Source organism: Anser cygnoides, chromosome 17, assembly GCF_040182565.1.
Source record: "Anser cygnoides isolate HZ-2024a breed goose chromosome 17, Taihu_goose_T2T_genome, whole genome shotgun sequence".
Lineage (NCBI taxonomy): Eukaryota > Metazoa > Chordata > Aves > Anseriformes > Anatidae > Anser > Anser cygnoides.
The window spans coordinates 14,109,178-14,129,188 of NC_089889.1; the positions used below are offsets into that span (position 1 = coordinate 14,109,178).

The following is a 20,011-nucleotide window of genomic DNA, read 5'->3' on the forward strand; positions in this document are numbered from 1 at the left end:
CACCCATGGGTGCTGCTGGAGGCTGGCACCTCGCCACCCCCGGCTCGCACCTCTGGTGGAGGTGTGAACGGCTCTGACCGCAGGCCGGCGCTGGGGTGTCACCAAACTGTGCCATGCCCAGGGCATGGGCTGTGGTGGGGCCATAGCTGAAAATACGCCCTGGGATGGATGGGGATGCTCCAGGAGATGCCGTCTGTGTGTCTGTCTGTCTATCTGCTCTCCCCAGGGCGTGAGTCTCCCGTGCCTTGGCCCAGGGTGGGCGATGGGGAGCGGGGAGGACCCCAGGACACCCCCAGCACCCAAAGCCAGGGTGATGCTAAAGCCAGAGATGCTAATGATGGTGACAAGGGGACACCAGCACCCATGGGTGCCACTGTGTAAGGAACCAGCGCTGGCGGGGGAATGAGACAAGGGTGAGGCAGGCGGGACAGATCCGTTTCCCTTGCTAAACCGCCTGCAGCAGCCGGCGCTGAGCCTCCGGCGGGGAAGGAAATGCAATCGGCGGGGTCAGCGGCAGCGCCGGGGCTGCGGGCACTGCCCAAAGGCCGAGGTCAGCAGGAGGAAGCCCGGCACGGGTACAGCCCCAGCACTGCTGGAAGCGCCCGGTGCCAAGCCCCCAGCACCCTGAGCTGCTCTCGCCTTGCAGTAGGGCGTGGGAGGATGCCAGCAACGACCCCATAAAAATTAATGTATTTTTATTAGGTTTTATTTTCATTGTAATCCATCAGCTTTTGTGAAGACTCGTAAATTCCCAGTGAATCCGCCCAGCTGGGGTGGTGCCACATGGTGCCATGCACCAGACCTGGAGATCTTCTTCTTATGGGGCTCCAAACTTTGGGAAAACAACAGACAAGGACATGACCCCCCCCCCCCCCCAACTCAGTGCTCCATCAGCTTTGTGCCACCCTCTGCCATACTGACCCAAAGCATGCAGAATGCACACTTTGCAACCCAAAATCAGGGTGAATTGTTCCCCTTCTCATGGGTTTCAGCCCCAGAACGGGAACTTTGGGGCACCACGAAGCCGTGCAGGGCCGCAGTGCCCTGCTCTGTAAGCACAGGAAGCTGCCCGAGGCAGAATTTGCTGTTTCAGATGGGGTGGCTTGGGCAAGGGGAGGCCACACCAGAAATAACATCTCCTTGCGAGCGGAAGAGCGCAGCAGTGACTCACTTCCAGAAGACGAAATGTTTTCTTTTCCCCAAATTCCCCCCCACCCCAGCTGCCCCCAACCTGCAGAACTCCCTGCTGCAGGACACAGGGTGGTGCTGCTGACTCTTCCTCCTCCTCCTCCTTCTCTTCCTCCTCCTCAGGGTGTCCCCCTGCCTGGGGACACCCGTGGGTGCTGCTGGCCAGGCTGGGCCGTGCTCACGCGAGCTGGGGGCTGTGCGTAGGGCAGCTCTGGAGGGACAGAGGAGCCAGAATGCCCCTCTCTCCAGAAGAAACGCCTGCAGGACTGAGCCAGTTTGTCCATCCATCCATCTAGTCAGATGGCCAGTCACCCATCGGCCTGTCCACCCATCGGTCCAGTTGTCCACACAGCTATCTGTCCATCAACCTGTTCATTCCTCCAGATTCATCTACCCACCTGCACATCCCTCCACCTGTCCACCTATCCATGCATTCATCTGTCCTTCCACATGTACATCCTCCTGTCCACCCACCCGTCCACTTTTACATCCCTCCATCTGTCCACCCATCCACCTATCTGTCCTTCCCTGCACACATTCATCCATCCACATACATATTGCTGTCCATTGATCTACCCATCCATCTGTCCATCCGTCCATCCATCCATCCATCCATTTGTCCATCCAACTACAGATAAATCCCCCCATCCATCCATCTACCTCTCCATCCGTCCGTCTATCCATCCGTCCGTCCGTCCATCCATCCATCCATCCATCTATCTGTCCATCTGTCCATCCATCCATCCATCTATCTGTCCATCTGTCCATCTGTCCATCCGTCCATCCATCCATCCATCTATCCATCCATCCAGGACCCATGGTCCCGCAGGGTGCACGCTGCCAGCACAGGACCCACCAGGCGAAGCGGTCCTGCTTGGGGCACCCCGGTACCTCCGCCCTGCCCCTTTCCAAACCCAGGGCTTTGCACAGGGTCCCCGCAGACCACGGCAGAGGGACGGCGCGGTCACCAGCACCGACGGCTGGCAGCCCTTGGGGACATTGTGCAGGGATGTGCAATACCCAACGGGGCCGAAAATAGCGCGTGTGACCACACTGGCTGACAGTAATTTCTTCATCTCTGGGGCGCACGTCACTGATGTCTCATGACTCTGGAAAAGAGAGCGAGACAGGAAAGAAAGCACCCGAGGATCTGCAGGAAGCCGAGGGCTTGCCAACGCACATGGGGACGCAGGGGGGATGTGCGGGGAGCCCGGGTCTGCTCCCGTGCACACCAGTGCCCGCGAGGAACCCCGCTGCTATTCACGGCGGCGATGCCAGGGCTGGTGGCGACTGTCTGGTGCGACTTCCTGCCCAAAACACGTCACGGGACTGCCCCGACCTCGTCCCCGTCCCCGTCCCCTTCGATGTGGGCCCGGGGTCCCACCAAGGCGGGTGGCGTGAGAGCAGGCTGAGGCCACCGCCCACCTGCCCCGTCCCGTCCCGTCCTGTCCCCGAGCCTGGAAGGCTTTGAGGGGACGGGAGCAGACGTGGTTTTGCTCCCCTGTGCCTTTTCGCTTGCTCTGGCTCCCCGCTGGAAGAAGCCCCCAGGATGTTTCCGCCGTGCTTGCGCTCCCGCCGAGCCCCGCGCGTTGACCAGGCGCAGCCCCAGGGCATGCGGGGGGCACCCGGAGGCCACACAGCCCCCAGGCGAGAGCCACCTCGTTACAGCCATGGCCACTAACGAGGCTGCAGAAACGCCCCAGCCCTGACCCCATGTCCCAGACCCTTTTTCCCTGCCTACAACGCCAAGCTGCAGGCCAGCCCCGGGCACAGGTCACCCTATGGTGGGGACAGGAGTGCCACCAGCAGTGGGGACAGGTTCTGGGCCAGCCCCAGCTGTGGCCATGGTGTACTCTGAAAAACAAACAAACTAACAAAAACACCCCAAACCAACAAAAAATAGGACTTTTATTGACATTTAAAAGTGTGTAAAAATACAGCTTGGAAGGAGCTGGGGTGTCACTGTCCCGACCCCCCAATACACGATGGCCTGGCAGGGGTCGGGGCCACCCCGGAGGAGACACAGGGCTGAAATGCTGCCCTGGCCACCTCCTTCAGCCCCTGCTCTCAGCACTGGAAGGTTTGGGGAGATCCCCTGAGCGGGACGGGTCCAGAACCCCCCAGAAAAGGTGCAGAGCATCACAGCCACCACCCCGCACAGACACCCAGGGTCCCGCGTCCTGCCAGCCCCACGCTGTCACCTCCAGCAGGGCTGTGGCACATCACCGCTCTGGGGCACGCATCCCCCCCACACCTCCTCTCCTCACCACCACTCAAATTCCCCAAATCTGCCACTCCCCCCACCCTAAGAAAGCCAGGAAGGGACCTGAGGCAGAGGAGGGCACGGCGCTGCCCTTCAGCCTCTCCCGCGGGGATTCACAGCGGCGTGGACGTAATACTGTCACAGCAGTGCCACCGCGTCCCCCCCGCGTCCCCGGCGTGCAGGGAGCGACGCTGCGCCCCCCAGGCTCTGCCCAGCACCGGGGGGGGAAGGCTTAGAAATGAAAAACAGCGACAGGGCTGGGGACAGCCCTGGGCAGGAGGAGCCTGTGGGGACACCGCGCGGGTCCCCAGGGGCCACTGGACGGCATGGGGACAGCCGGCACGGGGACAGCTGGCCGCTATCTGCCGCTCTCCTGGCGCTTCTGCAGCAGCTGGATGACCTCGATGATGCCCTCCTCAGGGACCTGCGGGGACAAATGTCCCGTTAGCCCCGCTGGGGACACCGGGACCCTCCTGCCCGCGGTGCCACATGCCCCGTGCCGGGGAGGGCTCACCAAGGCATGGTCGAAGTTGAAGGTGCTGATGTAGTACGCCGAAATGTCGACGGCAGCCAGCGGCTCGGCGATCTGCGCCACGATGCCGCACTCATCTGGGGGAGGCAAGGTGTCCCGCGGTGACACCAGGGTCACCGCGATGGGGAGCCACCAGGTGGCAGGGGACACCAAAGGAAAGCACTAGGAGGGGACACGGGTGTGGCAGCAGGGGGGGCTCCCATGCTGGGTGGGGACGGGATGGGTGCTGAGCTGCAGGGGAGGGGGCCCAAATCCCTGCACCCCCACGGGGCAGGGGACGCGCACGGCGCCCACACTCACCGAAGCCCAGGGGCTGCCCGCCGATCCTCACCATCCGCCACAGCTCCCCGCTGGAGCTGGTCAGCAGCAGGTCACTGGGGAACCTGCAAAAGGGGGGGCTCTGAGTGCAGGAACACCCCCAACCCACCCAGCCGCCCCCAAAAGTTTGGGCACTGGGGCCCAGCACCAGCACCTACCGCTTCTGGGTCTCCGCGTCCATCACGATGGAGATGTAGCCCTCGATGAGCGAGAAGGCAAAGAAGGTGATGGAGTCGAGGTCCTGGCCACCAGCACTGGGCTCCTTGGGGGGGCTGAGGGAAGAGCGGGATGAGCCGGGCACGGGTTTGTGTCCCACCGTCAGCGGGACACAAAAAGAGCGCGTTTGGGGGAATTTGCAGAGCGCCGTGGTGACTCTGGAGGGGACGGTCCCACAAGGAAAGGCTGTTCCCAAAATGTTCCCATGCACATCAAAATGTTCTCTGGCACATCTCAGCCACCTCTGAACCGCCCCCCTTTGCTTTGCTGAAATATGTGGCTTGTCCCTCAGCACAGTGGCACCGGGACTTGGGGGCTCCAGTTCCCAGGAGTGGCAGCAGGACATGCAGCACCCACGGGTGGCATGCTCGAGGGAGCAAAAAACACTTTGCAAAATGCACCCAGAGCTTGAAAAGCGGCAGGGAGCGAGGTGTAGGGGGGCGACACCCAGCTGAGGGACCACCACCGATGTCCCCACCCTTGTCACCCACCTGTGGGAGTAGAAGAGGACGTCGATGAGCATGGTGGCGATGGCGGGCAGCGTGTCGGGTGCCACGGTCAGGATGCAGAAGCGGTTCTGGGGGCTCTGCACGGGGTGCAGCGTGGGGCTGGTGGCTGCGGGGCACAGCCACCCGTCACCGCCACACTCGGGGACAGCACCGCAGTGCCACCCCGTGGCCACCGCAGCCCCACGTCCCGCTGGGTGGTGGCCCCGGGGGTCCCCAACACGCGGGGGGACCTCCGGCAGCTGGAGCATCCCTGCGGGCACCAGGTGACCCCGGGGACGAGGTCACCCTTGGAGAAGTCCCCTTGCCACTCACCCGCCTTGGGCTTAAGGAAGCCGTTGCTGGCATCGTCGCAGGTGACGGGGATGGACTCGCCATTCTCTTCCTTGTAGATGTCGAACTCCCCAGCCAGCGTGTGGATGACCACAGGCAGGTCCCTCTCCCGCACCTGGCAGTGTCGCAGCGTCACCGACACCGGAGCAAGCCCCGCAGCCAGCTGGGGACAGCCGGGTCCCCGCCAGCAACCACGGAGCTGCCAGGGCCACGCGGCACCATCCCTGTTCCCACCCCGGGCTCACCAGGACGAAGTCGGTCTGGTAGGTGGAGAGCATCAGCACCGAGACGTGGTGCTCGGCCAGCGGCGCGATGACCGACCGGGCAATCTTGGTGACGCCGGTGGCCTGGCAGCCGGAGGGCGCCCGGCCGTTGGAGACGACGCTGAGCACCAGCCACGTCGAGTCCGCCACCTGCATGAACTCGGAGGGCGGCAGCTCTGCGAGGGAAAGGGGAAACTGAGGCACGGCGCTGGGGCAGGGCTGTCGCAGCAGTGGGGCCGCATTGGTGTTCCCGACCCTGCTGGCGGTGCTGTCGCTGTGGCACGACCTGCACTAGGAGCAGCGAGTGGGGACAGCGGGTCCCCTGTCCCCAGCCCATCCTCGTGCAGGCTGGCAGCCACCAGGGAGGGAGCGTGGGCACAGGAGGGGGCAGGCACCCAGCGGGACAGGCTCAGGGACACAGGAGGGGACTTGGCGGGGGCTGCCATGGGGCCACACTCAGCCTGGGGACAGCAATGACATCTCGCCCAGGGCACCGCAGGGGCTGTCTCCGCTCAACGGGGCGTGACGCAGCCACCTGCAGCGTGGGTCCCTGCTGCAAGGGCACCATGGGGTCCCGTGACACCGGGTGCTGGACCATGGGGAAACTGAGTCACGGCGCAACTGCAAAACAAGCGATGCCCTGACATTGTCACCGGGAAGCCTGCAGGGTCCTCGGGATGCCACGCAGTGAGGGCAGGATCAGCCGCACTCACAGAGCTGGAATTGCTATATTTTTGGGGACTTGCAGGGACAAACGCTCCAAGCCCGGGACGCGTTCCTCCTGCACCATCTGGGCTGTGCACAAAGGGGTGCAGCACCCCAAAGCCAGGCCCCTGGGGCTGCCCACATCTCCCCCTGGATCCTCCAGCCCCCAGGAGCCGCCAGCCCAGCAGGGAGCTTGAGCCGTGCCAGGATGCTCAGCAGGGACGGGTCAGGGGCACCGGAGGAGACGCAGAACGGCCACCCCACCATGCCACCGCCCCGTGCCACCCCAGCCGCGTGGCCACCCGGCTCCAATGAGCCGTGTCCCTGGGGCCGAGCCCACGCTGGCCGGGGGCCAGGGTTGCCTCCCCAGAAACGCTGCTTTTGTTGGCAGGGAGCGAGCGTGCCGGCCGGTTCCTTCCTGCCCCACACCCGCTCCCCAGGAAGGGCCGGATCGGGGCCGTGCTCTTCCTCCGGCACCCGTGCTCCTCCCGCAGCTGCCCCAGGCCAGGACACGTCCCGATCCCGGCATCCCAATTCCCCGGGAGGTGCAGGGTCAGGGGGGAGCCTGACACCCCCAAACCTCATCGTCCCCTTGCCCAGGCGAGGCAGGGAGGCCCGTGGCACTGAGCTGAGGCCGCAGGACTCATCGCAGCAGTGAGGGAGGCGTGAGCCATGGGGCGAGGCCGGATCCGGAGGTCCGAAGCCCAGGGCCTTGGCGGGTGTTGGCAGCCTCCTGTTCCTGCGCAGGAAGCACCAGAACAGCCCCTGCTCGTTCCCAGGGCCAGGGCCAGGGACCGCACTGCCGCGTCCCCGCTTAATCGCTTTTCAACACCGGCAGGAACCGGGGGCCACGGGGGAGGCTGCGACTGCACGGGGGTCCCCAAACACCACTGTCCCGATGCCTCGGCTGGCCCCAGGGCTTAATCCAACCCCCAGCCCAGAAATTAAAACAAGGCTGGGGGGGTGTCCCCCCTGTGCCCCCACAGGGCGCTGGCAGCCCCCCAGCCCGGCGCCGAGCAGCGGGGCGGCCGACTCGCTGCACCATTGTTCGCCGCTTCCCGCCTGCCCCACGGGATCGAGGAGCGTTTGTCCGCAGGCACCGAAAAAAAAATAAAATACAATACATGGGGGGAACGGCCCCAGCTCTTCAGGAGAGAGCCTGGCTCCCAGCAAAAGGGCTGGGGGGAGCTGGGCTGGATCCAGCCAGCGATCGCCCCGTGCTGCCGGACCGCTGACCCTTGTTCCTTGGGGCACATCCAGGGAGATAAGGCCCAGCCGGGGAGGTCTGGGTGCGGGAGGCTTGGGACAGGATCTGTCCTACCAGCACGGCCTGTCAGGGCAGGTCTGGTGGTAAGGCTGCAGAATGGCACACACAGGCTCTCGGGATGGGGACATCGTGCTGTGACACCTCCCAGGGAGGGGACCAGCCCAGAAGGGCTCAAAGACTCCAGGACGCCCCGACGCTGGGATACTGGTGCTGGGCAGCATCCCCAGTACCCCCAGAAGCACCCCTGGTCCCCCAAGGCCGGGCTCAGCCACATGGGTGGGGAATTGGCCCTGTTCCACCACGGTGGTGGCCAGTCCCAGCCCTCACCAGGCAGGGGGACAGCAGTGGAGCAGCCATGGAAGGACATTGGCAGCTCTGCCAGCAGCACCCCGTGCAGGCAGGGAGCCCTGGGTGCTGCCCGCAGCCCTTCCCTTGTGTCCCGGGAGGTTTGTGCCCCATGCTCGGGCTTGGCAGGCGCAGGGCTCCTCACAGGAGCCTTTCCCCACCCATACCCCAGCCTCATCCAAGCATGTGGAGGCACGGCCGCGTCTCCGAGGCAGTTGGTAGCGCCAAGGCAGGCAAGCTGAGAGAGTCTCAGTGGGGCAAGCCAGGGCATCCCTGACACAAGCCACGGCTCGCTGCCCGTGGTGAGCTCCGAGAGTCGCTGTGCTGTGCCGGTCTGGGCTGAGAACGGCCACAACTCATTGCTGCAGTGCCAGGTACCTTTGAAGCCCTCCTCGTCCAGCATGATGGTGTAGTCCTCAGGGGTCTCCGTCAGGCTGAAGAACTTGCACCTATGGGGCACAAACTGCCGCTGCCCGACCCGCGCGTGGCTCCGGGGAAGGGGGGAGCGGGGCGCGCCCTCCCTCCCCCCCGCACGGCACCGCCGCGAGCACGGGAGGACGGGGAGGATGAAGAGGAGGGTGAGGAAGGGGGGAGGCCGGTACCTGCAGCGCTGGGGCAGGAAGAGCAGCTTGAGCAGCGGGTGGGTGTAGAGCCAGAGCCCGCGGCGCGCCAGGCTCAGCACCCGCACCCGGTGCTCCAGGATGTGCAGGTCCATGGCGGCCGGGGCCGGGGCCGGGGCCGGGGCCGGGGCCGGGGCCGCTCCAAGCGCGCCCCGCGGCCGCTCGGAGCAGCGGGAGGGGTCCCGCGGCCGCCCCGCCCCGGCCCCGCCTCGCCCCTCCCCGGCCCCCGGCCGCGCCCCGCCCCGCCGCCCGCTGCGCGGAGCTTTCCGGGGGGCACCGGGCCTGACGCGGGGCTTGCACCGTACCCGGGCGGAGGGGGGGCTCCAGCAACGCTGCCGGGCGCTTCCCCGCAGCCGCTTCTTCAGGGGAAAAGGGGTTTTGAAAGGGGGGGGGGGGGGGAGCTGAGGTTTTTGCAGAACTCCCGCCTGCAGGAATCGCGGGGAGGGAGAAGCCGCTTGGGCTCCATTTTGTGCGCGGAAAGCAGAGCCCTGGGAGGCCGTGGGATAGAGCCCGGGTGGGGCCGGGCTGCTCCTGCCTCGGTGGGGCCACGGGAGCCGTGACACTGGGAGGGGACTGAAGGCTTGGTGCCGGAAAGGGATGGCCGTGAGGGGCTCACCCCCAAAGCAGCCACCCGAGAAGCCCCTGCAGCCTGGCAATGGCTGGAGATGGCCTCCATGGGTGTCACGAACGTGGGCAGGTCTCAGCATCCCTCATTTGCGCTTCAAACAGCCCAGCCGTGGCTTGCCGTGGGGCAGGGTGAAGCAGTAGGGCTGGCTGGGGCAGTGAGTCACGGCCCTCGGCCCTGGTTGTCCCCACGGTGTCCCTGACGGGGACAGTGCTGCCACCACCCAGCACAAGGACAGGGCCTGCCCCTGGGTTGCTGCCACGTGTGTGGGATGCACAAGAGGAGCCAGCCCCTGATCCAGGAGAGGCTGCAGGAGGAAGGTTCATGGCAGCTGCTCTGGCTCAATAAAGGATGCCACCTTTGGCTCGGGAGCCAGAGACACTGCTGGAGTTGAGGAGAGCTTGGGATGGCTTAGTCCCCCCCAAAACTGCAGCCTGCATTGACATAGCTGGGGTGAGCAAGAGATGGGAGGCGAGTGTGAGCACCTGGCTACCCATCTGGGTCCATGTCACCCCCCATAGCACCCGGCCACCCATCTGGGTCCCTGTCACCCCCCATAGCACCCAAAGGTGATGGGAAAATGCATGGGGGAGGTGGTGCCCCCCAGCCGCACTCAGGGAGCCGCAGACGCTGCGCCTTTACACAATCCTGCTTTATTTTCCCTTTGTACAAAACCATTTTTCCCCGCTTTATTTTACAAAGCTACCCCCAGCCCTTGGTGAGGGCGGGGGAAGAGAGGGGACCCCGCAGCGGGGAGCGCCCAGCCGCTCGCGCCCCATCTCACCTCCGCTGTGGGGTGGGTGGCAAGAAGGGGACCCCAGCATGGGGCTTGCGAGGGTCATGGTCTGGCATCAAATCCCGCCGCCCCTGGTGCATCCCGCCTGCAGTTCCCAACCTTGGCCCCCGTCCTGCAACGGTTACTGCCACGGAGGAATAATAAATAGGCTCAGTGAATAGGTAAATTCAGTACTACATATTGGGCTACACTTTGATACATCCTCACTAGATAAAGAGGAGGGGGGCAGCAGCTGCCCCCAGCTCCTCACGTACCCCCAGTCCCGCTGCGCCAGGCGCAAGCACTGGGGAACTGGGTCTGGGTCTGCCCTGCCAGCACAGGTGGGCAGGGGAAGCCCGGGGGCGGCGGGAGGGACACTGGGGACGTGGGTCAAGGGGCTGGGGGACAAGGAGCGGGACCCGAGGGGCAGCCTGGCCCCCCAGCCACAGCGAGGGAGCGCGGGTGGCTCAGCCACCCCGTGCCAGGGCTCCCACCGCTCATGGTGCCAGCACCCTGCTGGGGTGGGGACAATGCAGGCACCCACCGTGTGCTGGACATGTCCCCTTTTGTCACCGCGCTCGGTCGAGCTCCTGCAGACGCCCCCCTCCAACCATGGGACCCCAGCTTCACGCCCACCCTAAGCGGGCACCAGCATGTGGCATCCCCATGGTGCCGCAGCAGCCAGCCCGTCCCCACAGGGCAGCGGCTGCATCCTGATCCCCCCAGCCCCGAGTCCCCACCGCCAGGCGCCGCGGGGGTCCCCTCCCGCCCTCGGCCGCAGAGGGAGCAGCGTCCTCGAGCCCGGGTCCGTGCACAGCCCAGCTGAGCCCGGCTGCCCGGGCGCAGCGCGGCGTCAGCCCTACAAGTACGTGTCCTCGCTCTCCCGGGAGCACAGGCTCTCCTTGGACTGGTGGTGGGGGGACACCTGGGGGTGCAGCAGCTCACGGGCAGCACCGGGCGCCCCGTTGCCCTCAGCTCCAGGGCCGTTGGCGGGGCTGCCTAAGCTCTTCTCTCGGTTTTTCTCCTTGCTCTTGCGGGCCTTGGGCACCGGGGCGGGCCCGGCGGGCACAATGATGGAGGGCACGGGCTCCAGCGCCTTGCGGGTGGGGGGCTCGGCCTCGCTGATGGCCTTGGCGCCGTGCAGGCGCGGGGGGGACTTGCACTGCAGCTCCCCGTGTGTCTCCCGCCACTTCTTCAGCTGGATCAGGTGCTCCCGCTCGATCTGCCGCTCCGTCACCGGCAGCTCGATGACCTGCAGGGGGGAATGATTTGTGCCACCGATATCCCACCCGCAGCGCCACCCGGGACAGGGGTAGCCCCAAAACCAGGTCCTGCTAGGAACTGTCCCGGTTCCAGGCAAGCTCTGCCCGACGAGGGGTGGCCCCATGCACTGCGCCCCCCGGACCCTCACCTCCTGCACCAGGAAGGTCTCCTGCATGATCTTGGGGCTGAGGGCCCTCAGCCGCTCCATGGTCTCGTACTGGCCCTGGCAGGACTTGAGCTTGTCCGAGGAGCCCAGGGTGTGTTTGAGCAGCACCAGGCCCACCCGGAAGATGATTTTCACCCCTGGAAGTGGAGAGGTGAGGCAGCAAGCGGCAGGTGGCACAGGGTGAGGTGGCACGCTGCCACCACGTCCCTCTGGTGGTCCCCATGCCCCCCTCTTCCCCAGGAACCCCTCCCCAGGCCCGAAGCCGACCATGACACAACTCAGCTCAGCCCCAAGCTGTGCTGGTGTGGCTGCCAATGCAAAGGGACACTTGCACGTGCTCCCCTTCATCCCACCCAGCACCAGGGTGGGATCCTGATGCCTCTCCAGGCCTCTTTGCCTGGGATGGGCACCGTGGAGCCCTGTAAGAGCTGTTCGCCCACTCCAGGCTGGGGCCACCAGCACTGCTGTCACCTGCTGAGCTGGGACACAGCACGTAGGGCAGCAGGTGCCAGTCCTGCCAGCAGTCAGGGCACACACGAGGATAAACGTTGGCATTTGGGACACACACTGCCCACCACAAACTTTGTTTGCACAAGCACTGATGCAAACATGCCCTCTGGCTCCCCACTAACCTCCTGATAGCCTCCACCCCACAAACTTCTGCTCCACTCTTCCTGACAAAGCCCCAAGTGCCTTCCTTGTGCCAAGGGGGCTGCCATCCACCCACGGAGGCTGGCCCATGCCGCAGCCTCCAGGAGGAGGCCCCTACCTTCGCAGAAGAACATGTCCCAGACACGCAGCACAGAGCTCCAGGGCAGCGTGCGAGAGAAGGCGCACATGAACCACTCCGTCATGTAGAGGATGGGGTCGATCTTCTGCTTGCTCAGGTGCTTGTAGGCCACGGGCGAGACCTTGTGCAGCAGCGAGAAGAGGATCTGCCCGTCCAGCTGAATGGCCTCCTGCGGGGACAGCATCAGCAGGGACCTCCCTGGCCAGCGTGTTAACCCCGGTCCTTGGCTCAGCCCCAGGATCAGCTCCACAGTGCCTGGCCCCAGCCCACCAGGGCAGCCCCCAGGCCCAGCTGCGGGATCCGTGCCACACGTACTATGGCAGCAAAGCTGCACCAAGCCCCCCATCCCTCACTGCTGGATGCTCCTGGGGATCCTGGCATCATGCAAAGACTGTGGGGACACCCAGGCTGCCCCAAGCACCCCTTCTTTCCCCATGGAATGAGCTGTGGGAGCTCCCGGCCCCTTGGAGGAGCACCATGGCCCTGCACTCACCAGCTTCTCACTGTAGTAGCCGGGGAGGTACTTCTCGCAGATCTGTACCAGGCACCAGAACGCTTGCTGCAAGCCAAAGGACAGTGGGTCAGTGTCCGGGTGCGCACAGGGGACAGCCCTGCAGCCCCGACCTTGCCCCGATGGACCAAGGGAGTGGGCAGAGCACACCTGGGGCATGCTCGCACCGGCTGAGTTTTGGGGCAAACCGGTGCCGTGAGCCAAGCACCTGCCCGCCAGCACCACCCCGCTCCCCCTGCTGCTCCCCGCTTGTACCTCGGCCGGCATGTGCATGAGCAGGACCGCAGCGATGGGGGCCTGGGCCTGGCAGTAGCCCTCCTCCGGGCGGTACAGCGTGTAGGCCTTCAGCACCCGAAACAGGTCCTGCTGCCTGCGGAGACAACGTGGGGAGAGAGAGGTGGAGAGCGGGCACGGGCACAGCCCAGCGGCCTCCCCTGCAGCCCCACACCAGCACGGTGACCCCACACCGTGGGCCAGCCGCTGCTCATCGCTCTTCCCCCACGTGTCAGTCCCTGGCCGGGATCCCTCTTCGCCACAACACCAGGCTACAGGGCACAAACCCCACGGCACGGCCCCAAGGGGGGCCCAGCAGCTACCAAGGACCAGACACGTGGCTGCTCCACTTACCCGTGGCCTCCGCGCGAGACAAACATCTCGTGGAAGGGGAACTGCCGATGGAGATCCCGCTCGATCACGTCCAGCCACTTCGGCTCTCCCGGGAGGAGATCCAGCTCCTGGGAAGGAGAGGGTCAGGGTGAGCAGCACCAGCTGAGCGCCAGCCCCCCCCCCGGCACGCAGCGAGCCTGGGGGAGCCCACGGCGGTGTGCCCACGGGGCTGGACCTGCCCCCAGCCCGCACTGCCCGGCACACACTCACATCAAACTTGCCGATGTTCTGCTCCAGCTTGACCTTGCTGCCGGAGAGGTACTGCCAGGCTCGGCCCCGCAGCGAGGGCGGGATCCCCTTCTGGCACCGCAGCCGGATCTGCACGGGGAACAAAGCCCTCAGGGGATATCACGGAGCACTGAGGCTCCCGGGGCAAGACACGGGCCAGGCCCAGCACTGCAGCAGCAGCACAACCTCCCCCTACAAGGGGACATGTCCTCATACCACCAGGAACAGGGTGCCCCCTGACAGACGTACAGGATGGCACGTGGAGCTGCAGTTAGAGACCCTGGGGGTCCCGGGAGGGGAGCTGAGGGGCTGTGCCAGGCAGGCCGGGGTCTGCTCAGCCCCTTCTCCCCAGCCCTGCTCTTAACACGCCAGCCAAAGCTGCGCTGGCAAGAGGGAGCTGCAGATGGCGGCACGAGCCCGGCTGAGGCGGCGCAGCTTGCAGACAGCTCCCAACAAGCCCAGCTCTGCCTCAAGCAGGACCCCACGGGCAACTGGAAAAGCAAACGGCAGAGCCACTGGCTCCCTCCACAGAGGCTGGCTCCCTCCCCACGCTGCCACGGCCCACAGGGAAGCCGGAGAGCTCCGAGTGCTCTACTCGTGGGGCAGGTAGAGGAGAGGGCTCTGCGTCCCCATCCCTCCTGCCCGCGGGGCTGTGCGGAGCGGCAGGGACAGAGCTGGCCCCAGCTCCGAGCCCCAGCAGCCGGCTCCGTGCCCAGCCAGCCCCAGGCTCCCTTGGCACGGGGCACCAACCGGACCAAAGTCCGGGCTGGGCAGCGCGGGTGCCACCTCCGCAGCAGGGGGCCGGACTCGCTTAACCCTGCTGCTGCCAGCAGCCGGGGCCGGGCTGTGCCCTTCCCTGCGGCCCTGCTAGCGCTCCAGCCCCACTCCAGGGAACCAACGGCACCAGCAAGGCAGGGACCCATGAGATGGACGCTTTTGGTACAGCATAAAGCCCCGCAAAACCCCAGCACAGCCTCCGTGCCTCGGGTCTCTGCTTGGGCAGCACGCACAAGTGCCCGAGAGGCACCAGGGCTCCGCAAGCTGACAGCTCTGAGCCTCCCTGCCGTGGGGCTCGGCAGCCCCGGGGCTCTCCTCCCCGGCCAGAGCTTGCTCTCCCTGTTTGCCAGCTGACTCGGGAGCAGGCACTTGTGTTTCCAAGCAGCCCGGCCCAGTGTGGTGGTGGTAACGCCACGTTCCTCGCTGCTCCCTCACCGCAGCGCTGCTTGTTTACCCGGCCAGGCCCCGCGAGGGCTTTGTGCTCGCAGGAAACGCAGCGGGCGATGCCCAGGGTGGCCACGGGCAGCTCCGCCAGCGCTGACAGCTCCCGCTCCTGCTGCCCTTCCTGCTGGCTGAGCAGCCAGGAAGGAAGCCGCCTTGCAGGGAGCAAGAGCCGTTCGTGTTTGGCTGAGCAGCGCAGCTGGGGCAGGCAGGGGGGTGAGGTGGTTTTGCCCCCACCTCCCCAATCCCCCAGCTCCTGCTGGGGCCCTGCCATCACTGCCGGGGCCCCCGCATGCCAGATCGGGAGCGCACCCGGGCAGAGGGATGCTGAAAGCAAGGAGCAGCCGGAGCTGCCCACGCGTCTGCACTCCCTCAGTCTGCCTGGAAAGGGCACGGGCCGGCACGTGGCGCTGGCACGGCTCAGCGCTGGCAGGACCCGGGCCAGCGATGCAGGAGAGTTTTAGGAGCAGTGCAGGTGCGAGCAAGCCGGCTGGCTGCGGGGCCTGGGCAAGGAGCAGCTCTCTGCATCAGCCCTTGGAGGCTCCAGGCACCGATTTTGCAGCAGGACAGAGCGCACAGGCCCTGCGGCTCCACAGGGACATCCAGAAGCTCGGCCCCAGCATGAGGGAGCTCCTCCGCCAGCAGCGCGGCTGCCAGGGCACTCACCCACGCCTGGAAATCATGCGGAGAGCAGAGCAAAGCGCCCTCGGGACAAAGCGCCCGCCTGCTGTGACCCCAAAAGTTCTCAGGAATCCTTCACAAGCAGCCAAGAAGCGGATGAGGGATTCCTCTGTCGGTCACCAGGCACCGAGCGGTGCTCGGGGAGCGCTGCAGGCAGCTCCGGCGGGGGCACGGCACGCGGAGCGGTGCCAGGAGGCCGTGCCAGCGGGCAGGGGGAGGAGGCAGCCCTCGGTCCGCCAGCAGCCTCACCACTCTGTCAGGCCAGCAGCATCAGCCCAGGGCTTCCTTCATCCCATCCCCGTTGCATGCACAGCCTCGGGAGGTCAGGGAGCACCAAGGCACCAGCATGGCCCTGCGTGGCACCGGGGCCACCGAGCCCACACCACCACCGGCCTTCCAACCAGCCCCGGCTTGCAGGCCACATCAGGCACGCCAGGCTCAACTATTTCCTACCCACGGCATTTTTTTTTTTTTTTTTGGGTCTGCAAGATGCTCGGAGCAGAAGTTTCCATGACCTAACAATTCCCATGGCTGCCTGCACGCAGCCAAACGAGCCCTAGGAAGCCAGCAGGGAGCAGCCGTGCGCAGCGGCAGCCGGCTGGGGGACGCGCAGCCTCCGCGTCCCACGGCTGGATGCTGGCCTGAGCTGACAGCATCACCCCAAAGGCAACGCGACCGTCCGCCTGCGGGGACTCGGGGACGTGCCCCAGGGCCTTGGGGGGACACTGCTGCCACCTCCGGGCGTTCTGGGGTCACCCACCTTCTTGTGCTTTTTGGCCATCCACTTGTCCCAGTTGTTGAGCATGTCCAGCCACTTGGACTCGCGCTGCCGCAGCACCTCCAAGGGCACCTCCTCCAGCCTGCGGGGCGAAGGGATGAGGCGGGTGAGCGCGGCCGCAAGCCCCGTACCCACCGCGGAGCCCACCCGTCCCTGCCGTGCCCCCGCGGCCCCACCGATCCGCAGAGCCCCAGCCGCCCCACGAAGAGGGGAGCATTTTCCAGCAGCGCTCAGCTGGGGTGGGCGTCCCTATTTAACCTGGCAGAGGCCCCCAGGGCTGCCTCCGAGCTGGGCGGGGGGTGGTGGTGGCACTGGGTGGCTTCGTGCTGCCCCCAGCCCCTCCACGGGCAGAGGACCAGCTCATTGCCACAGCCTGGGGCGCGCCAGCGGCTTGGCCGAGCCCTCGGCAGCCACCTCCCTGGTGGTGCCGCGCTCCCAGCCCTGCCCTGCGAGGTCCCACCCGCGGGTCAGACGGGGCCGAACGCGCTTGTTTTGGAGCAGCTCCACCGGGAGCCGCTCGGCCGAGGGCGGCCGCCGCGCCCTCCCTGTCGCAGGCCGGGCACGGCGCAGCGCCTCGGCCACCGGCATGGGGACCGGGGACCCGAGGGCACGCTGGCCTCGAGCCGGGGAGCCCGGGGCTCCGCGAGGCGTGGGAAGCCGGAGAGAGCTGGACACTGGATACTGGGGCTGGCCGCGGGCCTGCTGGAGCCCCGCCAGCCCGGGCTGGAAGCTGTCACCAGCTGACGGCCGCCCGGCAGCGGGCACCGAGCGGGGACCGGCGGCCGCGTTTCGGGTGGCGGAGGCTGGCGTGGGGGCACCCCGCGGGGGACGGAGCCCCACGGCCGGGCCCTCCCCAGCGTCCCCGCGGCCTCCGAGAGTGCCGGGAAGGGGGGTGGGGGACGGGGACGGGGGGGGACCCGTCCCCAGAGCCCGAGCGGCTCCGCGGTGCGCGGATGGCGGCCGTGCCGCCGGCTGCCCGCCGCCTGCCCGGTGCGGAGCCCCGCGGGAGGGCAGGATCGGGCCCCGGGAGGCCGGCAGGAGGGAGGCCGGGCCCGGGGAGCGCCGCTGCCCCCGGAGGCCGGGCAGCGGAGGAAGAAGAGGAGAAGGAGGAGGAGGAGGAGGAGGCGGCGGCGCCGTGCTCAGGCCCCGGGGCCGGGGCGGTGCCGGCCGCAGCCCCGCTTCCTCCTGCCGGGGCCGGCGGAGGCCTGGAGGCCGCCCCCGAGGGCTTCCTCCCGGAGCCCAGAGGCGGCTGCGGCCTCCCCGCGCCGGGGCGAGGAGGAGCGGGCGGCGGGGGGGCGCTCCCCGGGGGCCGGTACCGGGCGGTTGAAGGTGGGGGGGGGGGGCCCGGAGCCGTCCCCCCGCCGGGCCTCCACCCCCCCGTCCCCCGTCCCCGCCGCCGCCACTCACGGCCCCTCGGCGCTGCGGCTGCCCACGATGAAGCCGAACTTGTCGACGCGCCGCTCCTCGGGGCCGCCGCCGTTGACCTCCGAGTCGGAGCCCAGCGAGCTGAGCTCGTCGCCGCCCGCCTCCGCCAGGCTCTCGCGGGTCCCCGCCAGGTCGCGGGCGCTGCCGGGCGAGCCGGGCCCGCCGCCCCCGCGGCTCTTGGCCATGGCGGCGCGGCTCAGCGGCTCCGCCGCCCCTCCATGCCGCGGCCACGGCGGCGGGCGCGCCCCCCCCCTCCCTCCCCGCCCGCCGCCCCGGTGCCGCCCCGCTGCCGCCGCGCCATTGGGCGGCGCTGAGGGGGGGGAGGGCGGAGGGAGCCAATGGGAGGGGAGAGGGGTGGGGGAGCCCGCCGTCGGGGGGCAGGGATTGGGTGAGAGGTGGGGAGGGAGGTGTCAGTCAGGGAGAGGGCCCGCCTCCTTCCGCCTGCCCGCCCGGTAGTGGCAGGGGGAGGGCGGGGCTGCGTGGGGGGACTGGGAGGGACTGGGGGGGGCACTGGGATGGGGCTGGGGGGCACTGAGTGGAATTGGGGGGCGCTGGGATGGGACTGGGGGGAACTAGGGTGGGTCTGGGGGGCGCTGGGGGATACTGGAATGGGACTGGGGGGCACTGGGGGGCACTGGGACGGGACTGGGGGGGACTGAGTGGAATTGGGGGGCGCTGGGATGGGACTGGGGGGAACTGAGGTGGGACTGGGGAACACTGGGATGAGGCTGTAGGGCTCTGTGGGGCGCTGGGACGGGACTGGGAGGAACTGGGGGGCACTGGGACAGGACTGGGAGGAACTGGGGGGCATTGGGATGGGACTGAGTGGAACTGGGGAATGTTGGGATGGAACTGTGATGGGACCAGGGGGCACCAGGGGACACTGGGACAGAACTGTGAGGAACTGGGATGGGACCAGGGGAAACTGGGATGGGACTGGGAGAAACTGGGGCAGAACTTAGGAGACATGGGGACTGGAGTGGGGGGATGGCTGGGAGCAGACTGGGGTGGAACTGGGGGGGCTCTAGGATGGAACTGGGAGGAACTGGAGGGAATTGGGATGGGACGGGGGGCACTGAGTGGGACTGGACTGAGGAGGATCTGAGGCAGAACGGGGACTGGGCTGGAACTGGGGGGATGGCTGGGAGCAGACTGGGGTGGAACCGGGACCCGGCTGAGCCACAGCAGCGCTGCAGGGGCTGCCCCGGACCCGTGCCGGGATGGGGCTGGGACTCCCTGGGGTGCACTGGGGGGCTCAGGGCCGGGCCCCAGCGGGACCAGGCTGGTTTTCAGAGCCCAGGTGGCTGCAGGCAGCTCCCGTTCCCTCCTCCCACTCGCCTGCAGCCAGCTTTGCACCCAGGACCAGCACCGCAGCAGGGGGGCTGCGCGCGTGGCAGGCGTCGAAGCCCAGCGCCCGCCCCGTTTCCCCCTCTCAGGGCACGCTGCAACCCGGGCTGAGAGCCCACGGGGCCCGCAGGGAGCGGTGCCCGGCCCCAGTGGCACGGGGAGAAGCATCTGCCCGCGAAACCCAGGGATGGGGCGGGAGGCAGCGCCGCATCCAGACCCCGCGGCTTCCCCGGAGGCTGCCAAGCCCACAGGGCGCTGCCGCCACCAGCCCGTACTGGTGGAACTGGCCTGGCCCTGGCCGCGCTAAAAATACAGCGCAAAGCATGCGGCGGGGCCCGGCCCAGCCCAGCACCGGGCGGCACGGCCACGTCCCAGCCGGGGCTGCAGCAGGAGTTCAGCAGCAAGTGGAGGCCCCGGCTTGCTGTGCCACCCCCGTCTGCAAAAACGGCAGGGCTTTGTTAGAATCGAGACCCCTCTTAAAAGAGGAAAGGTGATGGGCAAGTTCCCGGGGACCCAGGGCACACAGACCATGGCCGGCAGCCCCCATCAAGCCCTCTCCAGATTTTTCCGGCACCCCCACGCTGCAGGTCCTCAGCGCCGGAGTGGAAGGCTCCGATAACAGTTGTTTTGTAGGAGATACACACGGACAGTCTGCTACAACGTTTATCTGTAATATTTAGATTGAAACGGGCTTGCTGCTGGCAAGGCTCCCTGTGAGCTGTTTCCAGCGCTCCGGCGTGTGTTTTCCTGCAGGAGCGTGGGGCTGGGTGCTCGGCCCTGCCAGGCTCATAAACCGGGCTTGGCTGCGGCGGAGGCTGGAAATGTCATCCAGGCACCAGCACAGCCTCCACCGGGAGCCATCGAGGAACGACCCGTGGCTGGGCAGGGCGGCCAGGTTCTTGCACAAGCACTGTGGCTGCTCGCAGCACCAGCGGGTGCAGCCAGAAGGGGACAAAAAAAGAAAAAAAAAAAAGCTGCATGA

At 67.1% G+C, this 20,011-nt stretch overlaps 2 protein-coding genes across 3 annotated transcripts; both read right to left on the minus strand.

Moving 5' to 3' along the window:
- Nucleotides 1-3,075: 3,075 nt before the first annotated feature.
- On the minus strand, nucleotides 3,076-8,745 carry CASTOR1 (cytosolic arginine sensor for mTORC1 subunit 1). 2 transcript variants are annotated; one of them, XM_066978978.1, is made up of 9 exons: nucleotides 8,539-8,745; nucleotides 8,315-8,385; nucleotides 5,602-5,795; nucleotides 5,339-5,471; nucleotides 5,009-5,132; nucleotides 4,460-4,573; nucleotides 4,284-4,366; nucleotides 3,952-4,060; nucleotides 3,076-3,866 (listed from the first exon to the last, which is right to left on the minus strand). In XM_066978978.1, the coding sequence occupies exons 1-9, from the start codon at nucleotides 8,649-8,651 to the stop codon at nucleotides 3,590-3,592; spliced, it is 1,218 nt and encodes a 405-aa protein (XP_066835079.1). In that variant the 5' UTR covers nucleotides 8,652-8,745; the 3' UTR covers nucleotides 3,076-3,589. The 2 variants fall into 2 exon arrangements, with proteins under 2 accessions (XP_066835079.1, XP_047910798.1); XM_048054841.2 differs by having other exon boundaries at nucleotides 3,666-3,875; nucleotides 3,966-4,060; nucleotides 8,539-8,741.
- Nucleotides 8,746-9,815: 1,070 nt separating this feature from the next.
- On the minus strand, nucleotides 9,816-17,942 carry TBC1D10A (TBC1 domain family member 10A). The gene is made up of 9 exons (XM_066978950.1): nucleotides 17,665-17,942; nucleotides 16,240-16,339; nucleotides 13,563-13,670; nucleotides 13,314-13,420; nucleotides 12,942-13,056; nucleotides 12,669-12,734; nucleotides 12,155-12,344; nucleotides 11,368-11,522; nucleotides 9,816-11,208 (listed from the first exon to the last, which is right to left on the minus strand). The coding sequence occupies exons 1-9, from the start codon at nucleotides 17,865-17,867 to the stop codon at nucleotides 10,816-10,818; spliced, it is 1,437 nt and encodes a 478-aa protein (XP_066835051.1). The 5' UTR covers nucleotides 17,868-17,942; the 3' UTR covers nucleotides 9,816-10,815.
- Nucleotides 17,943-20,011: the final 2,069 nt, after the last annotated feature.

Bases quoted from the DNA above. Each gene is read 5' to 3' on its own strand.
- CASTOR1 (XM_066978978.1), bottom strand. From the start codon at position 8,651: ATGGACCTGCACATCCTGGAGCACCGGGTGCGGGTGCTGAGCCTGGCG. The intron at 5,472-5,601 runs GTGAGCCCGGGG...CGACACTGCCAG, and splicing joins ACCAGACCGACTTCGTCCTG to GTGCGGGAGAGGGACCTGCC. The intron at 5,133-5,338 runs GTGAGTGGCAAG...TGTGCCCCGCAG, and splicing joins CTTCCTTAAGCCCAAGGCGG to CCACCAGCCCCACGCTGCAC.
- TBC1D10A (XM_066978950.1), bottom strand. From the start codon at position 17,867: ATGGCCAAGAGCCGCGGGGGCGGCGGGCCCGGCTCGCCCGGCAGCGCC. The intron at 13,421-13,562 runs GTGAGTGTGTGC...TCTCCTTCCCAG, and splicing joins AGAACATCGGCAAGTTTGAT to GAGCTGGATCTCCTCCCGGG. The intron at 11,523-12,154 runs GTAGGGGCCTCC...CTCCACTTCCAG, and splicing joins GGACATGTTCTTCTGCGAAG to GGGTGAAAATCATCTTCCGG.